Source organism: Silurus meridionalis, chromosome 1 (assembly GCF_014805685.1).
Source record: "Silurus meridionalis isolate SWU-2019-XX chromosome 1, ASM1480568v1, whole genome shotgun sequence".
In the NCBI taxonomy this organism is placed as follows: Eukaryota; Metazoa; Chordata; class Actinopteri; order Siluriformes; family Siluridae; genus Silurus; species Silurus meridionalis.
The window spans coordinates 8,355,329-8,374,313 of NC_060884.1; the positions used below are offsets into that span (position 1 = coordinate 8,355,329).

The 18,985-nt window shown below is 38.3% G+C and overlaps 1 protein-coding gene across 2 annotated transcripts; it reads right to left on the reverse strand.

The window, feature by feature from the left end:
* Positions 1-5,128: 5,128 nt before the first annotated feature.
* Positions 5,129-16,762, reverse strand: ddx3xb (DEAD-box helicase 3 X-linked b). Of its 2 annotated transcripts, XM_046849533.1 has the most exons (19): positions 16,454-16,761; positions 14,843-14,891; positions 14,537-14,584; positions 12,989-13,183; positions 12,725-12,860; positions 12,518-12,625; positions 11,175-11,274; positions 10,934-11,069; positions 10,749-10,843; positions 10,548-10,646; positions 10,274-10,434; positions 9,961-10,105; positions 9,652-9,796; positions 9,344-9,394; positions 8,738-8,919; positions 8,526-8,643; positions 8,288-8,441; positions 8,043-8,176; positions 5,129-7,877 (listed from the first exon to the last, which is right to left on the reverse strand). In XM_046849533.1, exons 1-19 carry the CDS (start codon positions 16,496-16,498, stop codon positions 7,804-7,806), a joined length of 2,175 nt encoding a protein of 724 aa, XP_046705489.1. In that variant the 5' UTR covers positions 16,499-16,761; the 3' UTR covers positions 5,129-7,803. The 2 variants fall into 2 exon arrangements, with proteins under 2 accessions (XP_046705489.1, XP_046705497.1); XM_046849541.1 differs by lacking the exon at positions 9,344-9,394 and having other exon boundaries at positions 16,454-16,762.
* Between the last annotated feature and the right edge of the window lie 2,223 nt (positions 16,763-18,985).

Here is an 18,985-nt window from a genome sequence, read left to right on the forward strand (position 1 = left end):
GCATTTACTTTACAGCATTTTTTCATAAGACGTGAGTTCAAATCCTCACTTCACCAAGCTTTCACTCCTGGGCTAACCCCTCTGTATAAATATAATAATTGTAAGTCACTCTGGATAAGTGTCTGCCAATGCCATAAAGGTAAATGAAGTGTACCATGGCAATGAGAATATATGTGCCTAAACTACTACTACTACTACTTTTGGCTGCTCCCATTAGGGGTCGCCACAGCGGATCAACCGTCTCCATACCCCCCTGTCCTCTACATCTGCCTCCTTTAACAAACCAACTACCTGCATGTCTTTCCTCACCACATCCATAAACCTCCTCTTTGTCCTTCCTCTTTTCCTCCTTCCTGGTGGCTCTATCTTCAGCATTCTCCTACCGATGTACCCTATGTCCTTCCTCTGCACATGTCCAAACCATCTTAATCAGGCCTCTCTCGCTTTGTCCCCAAAACGTCCTTCATGTGCTGTCCCTCTAATAAACTCGTTTCTCATCCTGTCCATCGTTGTCACTCCCAACAAAAAACTCAGCATCTTCAGCTCTGCCACCTGCAGCTCTGCCTCCTGTTTTTTAGTCTGTGCCACTGTCTCCCTACTATACAACATCGCAGGTCTCACCACAGTCCTATAAACTTTCCCTTTCACTCTTGCCGATACCCTTCTATCACAAGTCACTCCTGCCACTCTTCTCCGCCCACTCCACTCTGCCTGCACTCTTTTCTTCACTTCTCTAACACACTCTCCATTACTTTGCACTGTTGAGCCCAATAATCTAAACTCATCCACCTTCACCACCTCTTCTCCCTTCAACTGCACCACTCCACTGCCCTCCCTTTCATTCACACATGTACGCTGTCTTACTATTACTGACTTTTATTCTCCTTCTCTCTAGCGAGTTCCTCCACCTCTCCAGGCTCTTCTCAACCTTTCCCCTAATCTTACCACAAATAACAATATCTTCTGCAAACATAGTACATGGAGACTCCTGACTGACCTCATCCGTCAACCTGTCCATCACCACTGCAAACAGGAAAGGGCTTAGAGCCAATCCTTGATGCAGTCCCACCTCCACCTTGAACCAATCTGTCGTTCCTACTGCACACTTCACTGCTGTCACACTGTCCTCATACATGTCCTGCACAACCCTCACATACTTCTCTGACACACATGACTTCCTCATACAATACCACAACTCACCTCTCTCGGCACCCTGTCGTACGCTTTTTCTAAATCCACAAACACACAATGCAACTCTATCTGACCTTCTTTATACTTCTCCATTAACATTCTCAGAGCAAATATTGCATCTGTAGGGCTCTTCCTTAGCATGAAACTAAACTATTGCTCACAGATGGTCACCTTTTCTCTCAGCCTGGCTTCCACTACTCTTTCCCATAACTTCATGGTGTGACTGATCAACTTTATTCCCTTGTAGTTACTGCAGGTCTGCACATCTCTCTTATTCTTAAAAAACGGTACCAGCAAACAACTTCTCCATTCCTCAGGCATCCTCTCACTTTCCAAAATCCTGTTAAGCAATCTTGTTAAAAACTCCACTACCATCTCTCCTAAACACCTCCACACTTCTAGCACTTCACACTTCAACCGACTTTCCCCTCTTCATTCTCTTAATCGCTGCTCCTATACACTTCCTGCTATACTAACTCCACACAATCCAACCTTATCTCTCTCTCTCTCTCTCATGTTTCATATTTATCAGCTGCTTAAAATACTCCCTTCACCTTCTCCTCACACTATCCTCACTAGTCAACTCATTTCCATCTGCATTCTTTATTGCTCTAACTTACAGCAAATGCTCGGTTTATATATATATATATATATATATATATATATATATATATATATATATATATATATATATATATATATATATATATATATATAAACACACACACACTCACTGGCCACTTTATTAGGTACACCCGTCCAACCCGTCGTTACCACAAATTTCTAATCAGCCAATCACATGGCAGCAACTCATAGCATTTAGGCATGTAGACATGGTCAAGACGATCTGCTGCAGTTTAAACCGAGCATCAGAATGGGGAAGAAAGGTGATTTAAGTGACTTTGAACATGGCATGGTTGTTGGTGCCAGACGGGCTGGTCTGAGTATTTCAGAAACTGCTGATCTACTGGGATTTTCACGCACAACCATCTCTAGGGTTTACAGAGAATGGTACGTAAGTGAGCGGCAGTTATGTGGGCGCAAATGCCTTGTTGAAGCCAGAGGTCAGAGGAGAATGGCCAGACTGGTTCGAGCTAAGAGAAAGGCAACAGTAACTCAAATAACCACTCGTTACAATCGAGGTAAGCAGAAGAGCATCTCTGAACGCACAACACGTCGAACTTTGAGGTGGATGGGCTACAGCAGCAGAAGACCACACTGAGTGCCACTCCTGACAGCTAAGAACAGGAAACTGAGGCTACAATTCGCACAGGCTCACCAAAATTGGACAATAGAAGATTGGAAAAACGTTGCCTGGTCTGATGAGTCTCGATTTCTGCTGAACATGACAATGAGTTCACTGTACTCAAATGGCCTCCACAGTCACCAGATCTCAATCCAATAGAGCACCTTTGGGATGTGGTGGAACGGGAGATTCGCATCATGAATGTGCAGCCAACAAACCTGCAGCAGCTGCGTGATGCCATCATGTCAATATGGACCAAAATCTCTGAGGAATGTTTCCAGTACCTTGTTGAATCTATGCCACGAAGGCAGTTCTGAAGGCAAAAGGGGGTCCAACCCGGTACTAGTAAGGTGTACCTAATAAAGTGGCCAGTGAATGTGTGTGTGTGTATATATATATATATATATATATATATATATATATATATATATATGTATATATATATATATATATATATATACACACACATACATACACACACACACACATATACATACATATATACACACACACACACACACACACAATATCTGTGCCTAAAGAATTTAGATATACAGCTTCACAGAAACTCTACACTTTAAAGGAAGAACACCCAGTTGTTATAAATTCCAATTCTGTATGATAGTGGTTTTATTGTCCGTTTTAATTGTCAAAATAACAGATTTGCTGAGATCAGCTGTAGTTCCTGGTCAGGCATAATGAAGTGCACAAGCTGAGAGCTCTGCCTTAGTTCAGATTGTGGAATCCCATTAAAACGAAACTGAGCACACAAAATAAGCACGTGCCCATGAATGTGTGTGACTGTGTTTAATATACTGTTTGTAGATCTTTTATTTGCAGGTCATCCTTTTCTATAGTCTAGGTAGCTTATTTCACAGATTTGTTTAAAAGATATTTAGGCATGTTATTGATAAAACAATAAAAAAGCATTTGCAGTTTATAGTATGGGAAACTAACCCCAGTGGCACCACAGAAACAGATTCTATGGTCAGCTATATTGTGATGAGTGACTTTATTCAAGTGCAGTTACAGGGAACACATTATACCCCTAATGATTCAATTAATGACTTTAATTTACACACACACACAAATAAATATATATATATAATGTTTTTAAGGAGCAGAGATGGCAAAACACATTCTTCACTCAAGTAGAAGTTTAGATATTTGTTTTAAAATACTCTGGTTAAAGATGACTACTTTTAACTTGAGTGAAAAAGTGTAAAGAAGTTTGGGCTCTGAAATGTACTTAAGTTCAGGCTAGTAACTGGACATCACGTCATTAATAAAAAAAATTATATTGTTACCTAATAAATGTATTTAGGCTAAACAACCTCCATATAGAAAACAGGCAGATAAAAGATGATCAGGTACGTCTTTTCTCAGTCATGTTTACATCACTGACTCCCTCTGCTTTGCCGATTGTTAGCTTCATAACTAGACTACGCCTGTGGTGTGTGAGAGCCAGGAAATGATACACCAGTGGTAGATTGAAAAAGATTGGTCTGAAGACGGCACGCAATGAAAAAACCAAATAGATTAAATAGTCACCAAATAGATTAAAACTAAAGTAACAAGCTAGTTTAAAAAATGTAAGAAGTAGAAAGTAAAGATGTGTGTAAAGAAAAAAAAGTAGAGTGAAAGTAAAAAGTATAAAATAGTACTGATACCAGAAAAATTTCCCAATTATTTTGAAGCAAATTTTTTTTTTAAATAATACATTACACATTACTGCATATGTAAGTTTAGGAAAATCCCTAATTGTACCAGCTACAGATGCTTCCCAGTCACTCTAAACAGAGCTGCTCTGTGTATTTGCACTACTAGTTCAATTTCTGTACCATGGTTTTGGCCTGCCACGTTCTCCCATGTGCTGGCACCTTTTTCAGAGTGAGGAAAAGTCACAGCTACCATGGGACAGGAGGAATTTTATGAAGTGATTCAGAGGCTTGGATGTTTAAAATGTGTTGAATTACATCACTAATCAAATTGTCTATTTGACTGGAAGAATATTGAGAATTAAAATGTATGGCTATGCCATCATTAAGCTTCAGTCTACAGACTCAAATCACACTTAAATGCTTTGAGTCTGTGGATTCAAGCTTATTTGGCAGTAGTAGACTTTGATGGAGTGATTATCTCAGCTGTGGTCACCCTACACAGGTGGAAGTGTATAAATGTGCAAGGACGCCCCCTGACGGTGAAACAAGAAAATGTTGCTTAAATTTGGGAACCTAAATCCTAAAACTGAACTATTCTAATCTTCGATACGATACGTAGATTTGGCTGTTTGTCTGTTGGAGGGAATTTAAACTAAGCCCTGTTTATATATTTGCACTATAAACTCTTCACAATTTGCATTACATTTAATGTTACCTAAATAACAGGAGCAGAGGGGTAACACTTCATGTTAACAGCTGATCTACACCTATGTTGTACACCTGTGCCAAATCTTAACTTCGATGCTGCTTAAATTTTTTTGGGGGGCAGGGCTCCTTTTTATTAAATAAATAGTCCAACCATAGCTGATGTATGTGATCCCTTCCCCCCCCCTCAGTCTGCATGGGGTCAGGTATTCAAGCCTTACCTGGTATACAACAGTTTGCAAGTGTGTTTAAACTGACAACAGCTCTTGTATTCTGCCGCCTTAACTGCAGTATTGTTTCCAAAAAATATTCAGGTTATTACACATTGCATTTTGCCATTTCTAATTTTTATTTTCGTAAAATCTTACAATTAACACAGTGCACATCTTTTAAACTAGTACAGAAAGCAAAAAGGGCACCACTGATATTCTTTGTAATGGGTTGGTGAATAAACGCCTCATTTCCTGCCCAATGTACATTAAACTGCTTTGTAATTAAGACTAGCTGAATTTAGCACCAAACCATAGAACAAGGTTTCCAAATACCAAATTTCTGCAAATGCAACAGAAGAACCACAAGTATTAATTTTCTTAAGATTGCCATCAGCTAGACATTCACTGGGGGCAAAATTCAATTACTTATTAAAACAAAAAAAACAAAAAAAAAAAAAAAAAAGAACCAACAACTAACAAAAACAAACCTTGGGACAATTTGCGCTGATATTAGAAAATTATTTTGATCTGTTGTCCAAACCTTGGCATAGTGTTTAATTTGGTTGCCAATTCTTTTTTTTTTTTTTTTTTTTTTAAGGAGGAATTTTTGGCCAGAAGTGTACAGTCTAGAAGTGAGGATTGACAGATTTCAAAATGACCTTAAACATTAAAAAGCTCACACTACCCCGAAAAATAGAAGTTTCACGCATACAGGTGGCATTCAACATTCAAGTACCAGTGTTTTTGTACGGTCTTTTGGTCAAGTTCACATGAAAACGATCACTTTTAGGTTTATAAAAATAAATATTTCTCAAAAATGCTTAATAAATTACACAAACTAGCAGCAAAAAAGTAGAATCTAGTAATCTGTGTGCAAGTAGCTAAATTCCCCTTGCCGATTCCCTGGTCCCAAATGAATCCTGGCTAAATATTGAGAACCCCTCCGTTTTGTAAACAAGCTGCATTTACAGGCTTACACAGAATATTGGAAGCCTAAGGACACACACTGAAGACTTGTATAAAACTCTTGATGTGCAATAAAATAAGTTTTTGTAAAACTGGGCATAACATACAAGGGCCTAAACCTAAATAGCACCACTTGTCTCAAGTTACCACAATACTGGTCAAGTGCATCCACTTCAGTTCTTTTTTTTTTTTTTTTTTTTACACGTCAAAAGGCACAGCATGCTTGAGGAAATCTATTGCACTTCAGTAAAATGTAGTATCATGCCCTCACCCCCCCAACCTCCTAACCACCTCAACTGCTTAAAGGGAGTGCCAGTTGCAAAGAGTGACTGCCGACCTAGTCTCCACACCATCACAGAGGTCCTCAATTAACTTGGAGGGAAGGGGAACTGTAACTTTTACTTTGTCCAAGACACCAAGAAAACACCAGCTACAACTACTACCAAAAAAATAAAATAAAAAAGTGTATTAGCCAAAACTCCAATGCCACTAGACTTTGCTTCCTACTGTGCAATTCCTTTCGTATAAACTGTTCCTGATTTCCCCTTCACCCCTCCCCCTTCTTCCTCCCTTCAGAGGTCTTGCAGGGAAGCAGTTTCTCTAGACTACACAGGTCACTATAAATTTCAGGGCAACTTGAGGGGGGAGGAAGTGGGGGAAAAAAGAAAAAAAAAAATCACTAAGATGTTATTTGATATTCAAAAAAAGGAAAGCCTGCTTCAGAAATTTGTTGGACTATCTACTTGACCAAAAAAACAAGAACACTTGCCATGCGAATTGCTGCAGAGACTGGCATTTAGGGCCTGTCTACTCAGACACCAGTCCAAATACAGCAACTTGAACTTTTCACTAATGCAGTAGCTCGTAGCTCACGGGTTTTGTCCGTTTCCAAACGTATTCAGTAAAAGTATAAAACATAACTGCCACTCCACAAAAGTTCAAGTAAAAAACAGAACGAAAAAAAAAAAAGTCCAAGCAGCACCCATTACTGAACTGGCTGCCTGAAAACATGATTTACATAAGAGCATACTAGTGTTGTGCATCCAAACACTGGTGTGAATGGAGGTACAAACTGCTCACTGTGGTTACTGATAATATATTGGAATGGCTTGCTAAAGCTTTATTTTTTTCCAGATGACTACCACATCCCTTAGAGGTACCTCTCCAGGATAGAGTGAGCAAGATTAACATTTTCATCAAGATCTTCCTTTCCTTTGCAAAGCAAAGGTAAAGAGGGGCAGGTACATTTCTGTAATGCACCTGGTTTCCCTTGTGATTAATTTGATGTTCAGAACAAGGTTTCGCCTCCAGAGCCAAACCTTCCTAAAGTTGCCAAGGTTTGAGAAATCGTATTTTGTGCCTTCAAATAACCTTTTGAAAAGAAAAAAAAAGAAATACAAATAAAAAAAAAAAATGCAAAATACAAAATGTGGCCAATGGTCAGCCATGATGTTTCTAAAGTAAAGAGTCCAAATTCAAAAAAGGCACAGTATATTGACAAATGATTCTCCTTTACTGCAAAAAAAGCTGTGTGATGTAGTGGAATAAAAAGTAAGAGCCAAAAACAAGTGACATTTCCACTTTTTGCCTTTCCACAGACAGGCAAATTCCTTCTGTGGCCAATGTATTCCAACTCCTACAGCCAGTGATGCATTATTCCAGGATGTGGTCAGAGAATCACAGGTGTTAATGTACTGTAGAGTTTTTGAATGCTACACAGCGTTGATAGCCTGGCTTAATTACATGTGGTTTCCATTCAGTGAGTTTGGTGTGGGGCCCACTGATCATGGGGAGAGAAAAGGTGCGCGTGTGGTTAAAGTGGTTAGTTTCCCCACCAGTCCACCTGAGAGTAGTTTCCACCATAACCATCACTGTTGTAGAAATTTCCGAATGCCCCTGTGGAAACAAAATTCCAGATAAGGAATATTAAAAGAACTATAGTGCATCCTTGAAACTTTCATAAACACTTCACACACAGACATTAAAAGTATATAAAAAAAAAAAAAAAAAAAAAAAAAAAGCTAATAAAGCTACTCCCCCCAACAAGTGTGCGAAACTAACCCTTAGCCCCGCCAAATCCACGGCCGCCAGCATGGCCACCGGAAGTACGAGCGACACGATTTCCAAAGCATCCACTAGGGTTGCTGCTGCTGCTGGTTTGACGGTAGTCCCTGGCTCCAAAACCTCCAGAGAACCTAACAAAAGGAAATATTTCCTCAGATTAAGAATTACATACAGCACAAGCTCATTTGTCCCATGTCAGGCCATTTACCAACCACAAAACTCCAAAAGCAGAAAATTGTCACCTCTTTGATCGGCCACGACTGCTGCCTTTGTGCTGGTGCTCATAAGACAGGCTTTCTAACCATGATGGCACTTCCTGTTTGGCCTCCACCAGGATGTCCAGGAGGTCTTTTGTAATGTTGCTGTTCTTGTCATTAAAGAAAGAAGTGGCGAGACCTGAACAGAGAGTTAGAATTAATTGTATTAAGGATTGACAATTTGATTACGTTTACACCCAAACACATTCAGGTAGATCATTACCGAGATTTCCCACACGACCAGTACGGCCTATGCGATGAACATACTCCTCAATGTCACTGGGCAGGTCGAAGTTGATGACATGTTTCACATTGCTGATGTCAAGCCCACGTGCAGCCACCTGTGAAACATGGAAAATGATTCAGCAATACAAAAAAAGAAAAATCATTCCAAGATAAGGAAAAGAAATGCAAAAATTTAAAAAATTGGCTTACAGCAGTGGCAACCAGAATTGGGCATTTTCCAGAGCGAAACTGATGGAGGGCCTCCTCACGGTCTCTCTGTGAACGGTCACCATGGATACTGGTGCAGGCATAGCCCTCACGATACAGAAAGTCCTCAAGTGCATCAGCACCTTTCTTGGTTTCCACAAAAACCAGAGTCAAAGAATCTTTGCCTGTGGAAAGGGAGAAAGATTTTAAGTGTGCCCTTTTTGATCAAAATTTACTGAAGGCACATCAAAACTATAGATGCTTTCCATGAAACTCAAGTTATAGCCCTCGCAAACACAAAATAAATCCTTAAAAGGTTTAACAACTCAAAAGAATGTAAATGTCCTTGAAATCTATAGCTTGAAGGATATGATGCATGATGAGAAAAAACATTTAAGCAAAAATAATGCAAATGAAATGTGTCAAGAGTGCGAAATCAGAGAACCCAAATATTTCATGTTTAACCACCACACAAAAAATAACAATAATAAAAAAAACTTGGGAAACACCCCACACATTTAGGGAATGCAAGTGTCGATAAATTGAGAGTAATGAGACTTGCAATGATACTAGGAGCTAGGTGGGACAGGTAAGCAAAACACTACTTACTAGGTTTTTCACTGTTTTCTCCAGAACCATCCTGACCCTCACCTGGCATGACTGGATAAAATCAGATCTCAATAAGCTTTACACATATTTCTACAATCCTGAACAGTTTTTCCATTTATACTAAAACTGATTAAATGTCTGATAAATGCTAACAGAAGTAATATCCCTTAGCGGCTTCAAACCCAAGCTATTTAAAGTCTATAGCGCTCCTGAATTTTGACATGAGAAAATCATTTGCTGTGGGGGTTCTCATCTCAATGTTCTGGTAATTTCAATATACAGGAGAAAAATTAGAAACACCAAGTCACCTGTGGCATTCAGAAGGTCAAGCAAGAAGGATCTTTTATCATTCTCTTCTACCCAGACAACTTTCTGGGTAATGTTCTCAGAGGTGGAGCCCACACGGCCTACAGCCAAGAAGATGTAATCTTCCAGGAAGTCACGTGCCAATATCTAAAACAAACACAAATGGTCTAATTAAACTCGGCTCACAAAGATTTATTCAAATGCATCATGAATGTTCAATAGCTGTTTATAAAAAAAAAAAATAAAGGCAATTGTGATGCCCATCTATTCTTTGAACAAACATTTATTATTTATTCAGGCCATTTATTTACCTGGATTTCCTTTGGGAAGGTGGCACTAAACATCATAGTCTGGCGCATCCCTTTAGGGGGCATAGTGTCCTGCTCCACAATACGACGGATCTGCGGTTCAAAACCCATATCCAGCATCCTGTCAGCTTCATCTAAAACCAAGTAGCTGCAACATGCAGAAGGAAAAAAAAAAAAAAAAAAGGCAGAGTTAATTATGTAAAAAAATTAATGAAACAATCCTGCCTCAACTAAAGAAAATAAATGCAGTTTAATTTGCATATCTTTACAATATTAAACCAGGATTTGTTTGCTAAGCCAGAAAGTTACTACTTACTTGCAGTAATCCAAACCAATCTTGCCCCTCTCCATCATGTCTACAAGACGACCAGGGGTGGCAACTAGCAGGTGGCAGCCCCTCTCCAGATCGCGAATCTGCTGGCCAATGTCAGCTCCTCCGTATACTACACATGGGCGTACACGGGAACGATACGCAAACTACAAAAAAAAAAAAAAAAAAAAAAAAAACCAAATTTAAAAGGAGAAACTGTTAGGATTGGGTTTTCAGGTCACAAAATAAGGTTTAGTGATCTGAACTTTCCCCAAGTTACCTTCCTAGCCTCATCATAGATCTGGAGAGCCAATTCCCTAGTTGGAGCCAAAACCAGAGAAAGTGGATACTGCTTACGACGTCCATATCTGCCATTTTCCTGCAGCATTGAAGAAACCATTTTAACAAACATACAATTGAAACAAAACTTCCCCCACAAAATCTATCCCACTGCGAATCATACGCACATACACCAACTTGCCTGATTGTTCTTTGTAGCCTGCAAGGCCTCTCCTGGTCCATCTGTGTATATCTGACTCAGCACTGGCAGTAAGAATGCTGCAGTCTTACCAGAGCCTGTCCAGGGGAACACAAAGTTTATATGAAATCCACAACTTTTGCACACGTACTATTTAAATGTGATTCGCACAATGCTGTGCCTCTTACCAGTTTGTGCACATGCCATCAGGTCTCTTTTGGATTTGATAATTGGAATGGCGTATTTCTGGACCGGAGTGGGGCGTGAGTAGCGACTCAGGGTGATGTTTCCCATAATAATCTCACCCATGTCTAAATCATGGAACTGCATCACAAAACAGAATGAAGATTTACCACTACAAGCAGAGTCAGTTCTATAGAGGTCTAAGGCAGAGAGGATTCTGAAAAACAGCTGAATGATGATACTCACAATCTCAATGTGTTGAGGACAGTCGTGGCCAGTGGCTTCAACAGGAATGTCATCGTATTTCTCAAAGTTAATCCCGGTGTTGCTTCCAGAAAATAGCTCACTATAAAAAGCAAAATGCAGTTAGATGTACATGTAGAAACACTTGCGCACAGAGTCAGTGTTACACATCAGTTTCAATAGAAAAGTTTTCAATTCTTAAAATCAGCAATATAATATAATCTCACTGTGCACTTTATTGGAAACATGTCACATAATGCCTGATTGGATATCTGCATGAATGTACACAACACAATGCATTAAATCAAAAATACTAAATCAAGAGCTTTCCATATGTTTACATCAAATAGCAAAATTAAGAAGAGTCCCTGTGACCAATTGTAGATTGTATTCCAGAAACTGCTGACCCCTGGGATATTCGCACAAAAGGCTACAGAATATGCACTAGAGGAGGACCGATAGTCGATTAATTTTTGGCATTATTTGTGTGTATTTGGCATCCAAAAAGGGAAACTGGAAAAGCTAGTACTGTGAACATAAACCAAGCAGTGTTTACACCTGCTGCAATCATTACTAATGGATTTGTGTAGAATTTTTTTAATCATGTCTGCTGAGTTGCAAAGACAAGACTAAGAATGACAAGAGTGTGATGCTCATTTATAAGCAAACAGTCAGATGTCCCTCACCGATGAGCTCCGCATTAGACATGCAGAAACACGGGACGAAAACTAAAGCCGACCGAAGGAGGGAGGAAAGAAAGAGGGGGGGAACCCACACACCACACTCACCATTCGTTCTTAAACTAGCCTTATACATTTCATTGGTTAAATATGATGCTACTTTTTACATTTTGGAACTGTACTTTATCGATAGTGAGCCTTCAACCAGCTTTAGATTAGGCTTCATGTAGTAGCATGCTAAATATTGGCATAAGCCAGAGAAAAGGCCATGTCAGTTGACCTCTAGTAAACACAGAGGTGCATGCTTCTATTTATTAAAAAAAAAAAAAAAAAGTGTTTATCCCCCAAAAAGACATTTTGAGGTACAGTTATGATTTTATGCATTTTGCTGTGTCCACATTGTTATTGAATAGTGACAATGCATACATATTTTATGTATTGTCTGGCCAAGATGCTCCTTGATTAATTTAAGAATTTATATTAAATTATTAATGATCTGAAACAATGCAATGCTTAATTTTTCACTTTTTACAAGGTAAATTCACACGTAAGGGGGGGGAAACGTTGACGTTTTATTAAATTTTTAACTCCATCAAATCCTGCCATATTAACAGGGATGTGTAGACCTTTTAAATACACTGTATATCTGCATGTTTGTTGACTTACTTTTCCAGCCTTTCATTGGGAGAGAGTGGTTTGGACCAGTCCTCTTCATCTCTAGCCTCCTCAACCCACCGACTGTTTCCACCACTCCCGAAACCTCCACGCTCATACCTAAACGGTGCAGTGAAATTTTTTTAAATCTGCATTAAGTAAGAAGCCATCGGTAACAGCAAAATCCTCTAATTCTCAGGGATTCCCATAAAACATTACCTTCCCCTGGAAGATCCACGATCGCCACGCTCAAAGAAGGCAGATTTGTTCCTGTCAGTGCGCCCACCAAAGCTGTTATAGGCATTATCTTTTTGGGCATTCCAGCCACCTCCATCTTTGTTTTCATAGCCAAAGCCTAATCACCAAAAACATTCAAATCAGATTATTACAAATAAAGGCACCAAATAAGTACACAGATCAAATGTACCCCATTACTAAAAACGTTCCCTTCTATAACAATGAAACTTAAGCTTTTGTATTTGCCTGCGTTTTGTACTGGTTGAATAGCAAAGGATCCACTGCCCCTGCCTCTGAAACCACCTCCTCGGCTGCCGCGGTCATTGCGTATGGACCCACGGTTACCAAACGCGCTGCTCCCATTCATGTAGCCATCACGACCATCATTAAAACCATTCACAAATCCATTGCTTCGTCCAACATCCCATCCACCTGGAACATCTTAAGGTAAGAGCAATTCAGAATAAGTGACCGACATAAAAATTATCAAAAGGAAAGCCTACAGACTGAAAAGCTTTAAAATCAATTTTGGAGTCCTTATAGGCACATTATATTTAAGCCTTCAATAGTTATTTCAATTCAAAGAGAAGAGAGACTCCCTAGAATAGTCACAAAAAACAAATTCGAATCACAAAAACACTATTTTGAAACCTCAACCATGATGCAACCTTTAATTGCATGAAATTAAGCCAGATTACAACAAAAAGGATTTACAGAAAATAGCATAGTAATATCTTTAGTCTCAAATGATCAAGACAATAAATTGGCATCTCTGAAACCACCTGTTTACAGAATACCATGCTAAATAGTGGTTTCCATGTTGACTTCATTGGGGAAAAAAAAAAAAAAAAAAAAAAAAAAAGATAACTGGACCAGAGCTCCCCATTTATAAAGGGAAAAAAGTGCAAACAGTTCGTTTCAGTACACAAGCGGAGAATGCAATCCTTTTTACATGTGGCACATAGTTAAAATTCAAGTTCCCTTAGGAACGTATAAAGGGCAGACCACAATTTTGTTAAGTCTTTGCCTCGCACTTTGAGAAAATTATTTTAATTATTATAGCTAAACATACAACAATGATAGGGGAAATGTTTTTTTTTAAATAAATGTATTCACAAAAAGGATGAGATACTAGATTTAGCATAGTGTCACTGTGGCTACTTACTCTGCACCGGAAATAAGATTTGTTTTGTGCACGCATTAAAATGCTAGAGTCCAGTGTTATTCACTAACCAGGAAGTAGCTAGCAGCTAACGCTAGCGCAATGGATTATTTAACATTCTATGTCGAGCGGCAAGACATTTTCTTAAAAGGAGAAAAACCTGACAATTTCAATTTATTCCTTTTGTTTTTATAAAATATTCTAAAATATGTTAGATAACCAAGCAGGCATTTTATTTAAAAGTTTTTAAAATGTAAACTGTTCTATAAAAAAAGATATAAAAAGACTAAATTAATAAAATTGCATTATGTACTGATATTTTCCTGGAGTTCATCCATGTTAAGTGACACTTCCTGCAAATACTTCAAGACTGCATTCTATATGCAGTAGTGAGCAATAAATAAATTTCCACGAAATAATTTGATGTAGGCAAGTTAAATGTTTAAAGCCATAAAATACAACACAAAGCGTCAATCAGCCAATTGTCAAATACATTTTTTCCAGTCACAGATTACACTTCCTTCTAAAAGCAGTAGTTAATGTAAAGATCAATTAGAGGGTTCTAAATGACCTTAAACTACCGAGTTCCTTACAGAGGTTTATTTTGTGAAAAAGTAATAAGCAATATTTACCATTTTTGGATGACTCTTTGTTCCTTAAATGGGGTGGAATGTAACGTCCTGGTGACAAAGAGGTTTTCTTTAGAATGACAAATTACATATACATACATACATATATATATATATATATATAAAAACAATTCTAAAACCCCACCATTTACTCTATTGTCTAATGAACAGGTTTCCAACCATTGAACCCTGGAGAACCATCCACATTATTCTCCTAACATCAACCCATCAGTGACCAAATTTCAAGATTAAAAATGATTAAATGCTAGCTCTCTTAATATTAACACAAACTAATCAAACAATACTCACTGCCAGTGCCTCCTCCCTGGGCATCAGATTTCAAGTCTAGGGCAGCAATCTGAAAGCAGGAATATTTTGTAAATGGAAGAAGGGAAAAACAGAGCACTAGGCAATAGATTAAAAGTGCACCGTCGTCTTGTCAATAGGAGTCAACCACATAGTAATTTAAATAAATAGGCTACTGTTTTTAAACAATCTTTATCACTGTCCTGGCATGAGCAGAGTCTCCTTAGGTTGCCTGTAAACTCCCTGTTGTGTGTTTTTTTTGTAGAAATCTACAGGTGCCCATAGGTTACACAAGAGGTTGTGTGAGCAACGACACTGTGTCATCACTTGCCAAATATAAACCAGGCTACTCTGCGTATCAAAGTACCCATCATGGGGTTTCAGAGAACACACTTCTCACATGTCTGGTAAGGAGCATGCATTCACATTTCACTCACTGTTCTTATCAAAATAAGACGTTCAACATTACAGTAACGCATTTAATGTCATGCAGATATGAAAGTGGGTTGGACAGTTAATTAAAACAATCAGTTTTTAAAAACTAGACAATTCATTTGGGGCATAGGAATCAGCCAAGTATAAAACCCACAAGCCAGCAAACTGGACACTGGAGTAGCGTGTGCAACAATGTGAACAGCCTTGTTGATCCTCTACCGCAGAGCTGTTCTCAAACCTGATTGGTCAGAGGATATTTGCGGCACAGCCCAGACATTACTGATAGAAACTTGGGACATTTTGATCCCAGTACGTACTAGTTCGTCTTTATTTGTTTATGATTATTGATATTGTACTTTTTTTTTTTTTTACCTTCGCCTGCCCTGTGTGTTTGAAATTCATTCAGAATAAGTGTCTGCCAAACGAATAAATGTAAACGATTTGTGCGTTGCGTCAAATGGTTGTCACGTGGTTTGCAGCTGAAGACTAATCAAACGATTAATAAAGTCTCGTTGTTTGTAAGCGCGTTGTGCAAGTTACTAATTGGAATGTTTTATTTTGATAAAATTATATATATATATATATATATATATATATATATATATATATATATATATATATATATACATACACACACACACACACACACACACACATACACACACACACAAAATATATAAATAAAATAAATGTATTTTATTAAAACTAGAGATTCACACATACTTACTTGTCTATTATACATTAACTAGTCCACATTACACGCCAGTACATGTGAACTGAAGCGTGCCACGTTACCTGAAGCTAACTGCTAGCTAATAGCTGAGGCGCCGCGTCAATATGAAACAGGCCACAAAAAAACCGACGACGACGGAAATAACCGCTACGAAAATTAAATTTTTCGTTCAAACATTTAAGTAACTTCCAAGTACAAATTGGTATTCCGCAAGAGTAAGCGGTAACTTAATGTGATGGGAAGAGTGTCGCACTGAATTAAGCCGCTGCGCCGCCATCATCACCATCAGCTCCATCGACACCGCCAGCCTCCATTTTAACCCGCAAATTACGATACGCACTTAGCGAAAGAGCTAGCACCGGCTAGCACAGAGCAACATGCACAAGTGGGGGAAAACCGGCAAATATCTGCCGTTAAATATACAAATATAATTGTTAAGTACTCACCTGCTGTTCTAGACCGTGTACATTTTCGACGGCCACATGACTCATAACTAAAGAGTGTTGAGGATGTGTGCGTGTCTCGGAGAATGGGCTTCTTTGTTTGCCGGTTTGGTTTCTTTAGGCCTCCTTGTGCGATTTTATCGACTCGTTTTGGGATCAACGTTTAAACGAAACTGTTAACTTGATCAAATAATATCTAAAGTGCGTATAAAAAAATAATAATAACAACTAGGTTTATTACAGTTTTAATATATAAAACTATGGTTACCTCGTCTCGACCGGCTCTAAACTCGACCTAAGCCTTTCAGCTAGTCTGTGTCCGTGACGGAATAAGACCCGATGTGAAGCTACTAATTTTATTGGCCAAGGAAGTGTGGCGTCATTCAGTTAGAATCTCGCGAGATGTTGCTTACTGGCGGGATTGGGAATTGAATTTTCTCTCTCTCGCGCGGCTCTCTCCACTGTATATAAATATAATAACAATGCGTTGCTATGATACCGCGTGTTTGGTCTTAAATAATTTTTTAAAGCACAGACTAAAACGACTTTTTAGTTTAGCTAAAATAGAACAGGTAAGATATTTATCAAATCATAGATGATAAAGTGGAATTACTGGACCCCATAAATCAGACATTGAACTTAGCCATTATGGTTGCTCAAGCCAGTGCGCTCTTAGTGCTGGTCCCAGGACCGGATAAACTGGGAGGGTTACGTTAAAAAGGGCATCAAGCGGAAAACATGTATCAATTCAAATATGCGGATCACGGACCAGAATTTCATACCGGAACGGTCGAGGCCCGGGTTACAAACGACCACCACAGGTATTGTTAACCAACAGGGTACCGGTTGGAAATTGGGCTACTGTTCTCCATAAATTAGACTTTAAACGACAATTTTTCATTCAGAACATTAAAGGCTTACCTGAAGTACCGGATCCAGATCTGATGGAGACAAAGTGCGTCTACGCGAGGGAAGCATAGAAGTCTACAATAACTTCTTTAGTAGAAAACTCAACAAAATGTATATAATGTTTATCTTGTGTTTCGTAAACACGCTGTTAAAAACCTAATCTGTTCGGTGTCAGTTGTTCGTTGTAAACAGGGAGGTTATTAGTGCGCTTAACCTATTGCACATATATATTTTATACGTTTTGGCAGTGGCAGTGGAGAGTTTGAGTCTGTGACGTCTGAGCCCTGCGTGGTCACAAATACATAAGAAGGTGCATGCAGTTTAATGCTGGATAAAACGTGTCTTTTTTTTGTTTTTAACTCATTCATATTACATTCTAATGAATCGTGTGTTGGTTTTAGATACAAGTAGATATCTTCGAGTTGCACGTTGCTTTGTTTTCGGGAATCTGAACACACATTTTCCGACAGCAGTTTAGTTTCTGGTGTAAACATGGTTCTATTTTGACGTTTTAAATCGCAAGAAGAAATAAAGTGTCGCAATACATAAGCCGGCTTTGCATGATCTCTACAAAAAAATTAAAATGAAATGTGCATTTTTATAAAAAGTAAATTCGTCCCCCTCACGTTTTTAGTGGAGAGTTGTGTTTACGACATGTTGAGGTTTTAATGGAGCAATGTATATAAATGCAGAGTGATTTAAAATTCAAAGAGACAAAATAGTCTATACATGACGTTTACGTATCCATGGCAATCAGTCACTCACTTGTCACGTCATCATCACACGCCCTGGTACTGTAGCTCGAGTCGCATCAGCGGTCTCAAGCAGCAAGTTTTAAAGGATTACTATAAGGGAAAAAAAGCTGCTTGGACAAACGTTTACTTTTTTCTGTGTATTTTCCTTAACTCTTTTATAACGTCTTATGATTAAAAATAAAACCTGTCAATTACAGAAGAGTTAACTGAAGAAAAAAAAAAAGGTAACACTAGACATTTCGTCCCCCCACTTTTGAAATTTTGGCTACGCCCCTGTGTGAATGCATCCTGCAACAAAAGACACTAATGTCAAACACAAGACAGTGAAATGACTGCAACTTTTGCCCTAACTTGCTTTAAACCTTATGTTAAGAGGAAAGTGGATAAAATCTGGCACACCTTTGAAAGTTTCGGAAGAATGTGTTTAAGGGCTAGTGGGAAGGTTATACTATAAAGTGAAGAATTAAAGATACCAAAAAGGTTAGAGGGAGTTCAACAGAAAGATATACATAAGTCTTATAGAGCGTTAATATTAAATTCAGACAATTCTTATTTGGTTCACTATTAAGCTCATAATATTCAGTATATCATTTGACTCATTATTTGCATATTTTATACAACACATTGCACAGACTAAACATTTAAATACCCTTTTTTATTTTTAAAGTAATTTTACAGTGTGCTGGGTTTTTACAGTCCTCTAAGGCAAATAAAGGAATATCATCCATGCACTTTTCACAAAAGCTTCAGAACAAAAAATAAAATTAAAATAACAACAACCCAAATGTAAATCTGATCCTGAATAAACCTTTATGAAACCAAAATGCAGACATAAAAAAAAAAAAACAAACAAACAAAAACAATACATTTT

What these genes read in the sequence shown, in the direction of transcription:
- ddx3xb (XM_046849533.1), bottom strand. Translation starts at nt 16,498, where the DNA reads ATGAGTCATGTGGCCGTCGAAAATGTACACGGTCTAGAACAGCAG. An exon ending in CCAGGGAGGAGGCACTGGCA is followed by an intron (nt 14,585 to 14,842) that starts GTGAGTATTGTT and finishes CTTTGTCACCAG; the next exon opens with GACGTTACATTCCACCCCAT. An exon ending in TGACCTTCTGAATGCCACAG is followed by an intron (nt 9,395 to 9,651) that starts GTGACTTGGTGT and finishes GATTTTATCCAG; the next exon opens with TCATGCCAGGTGAGGGTCAG.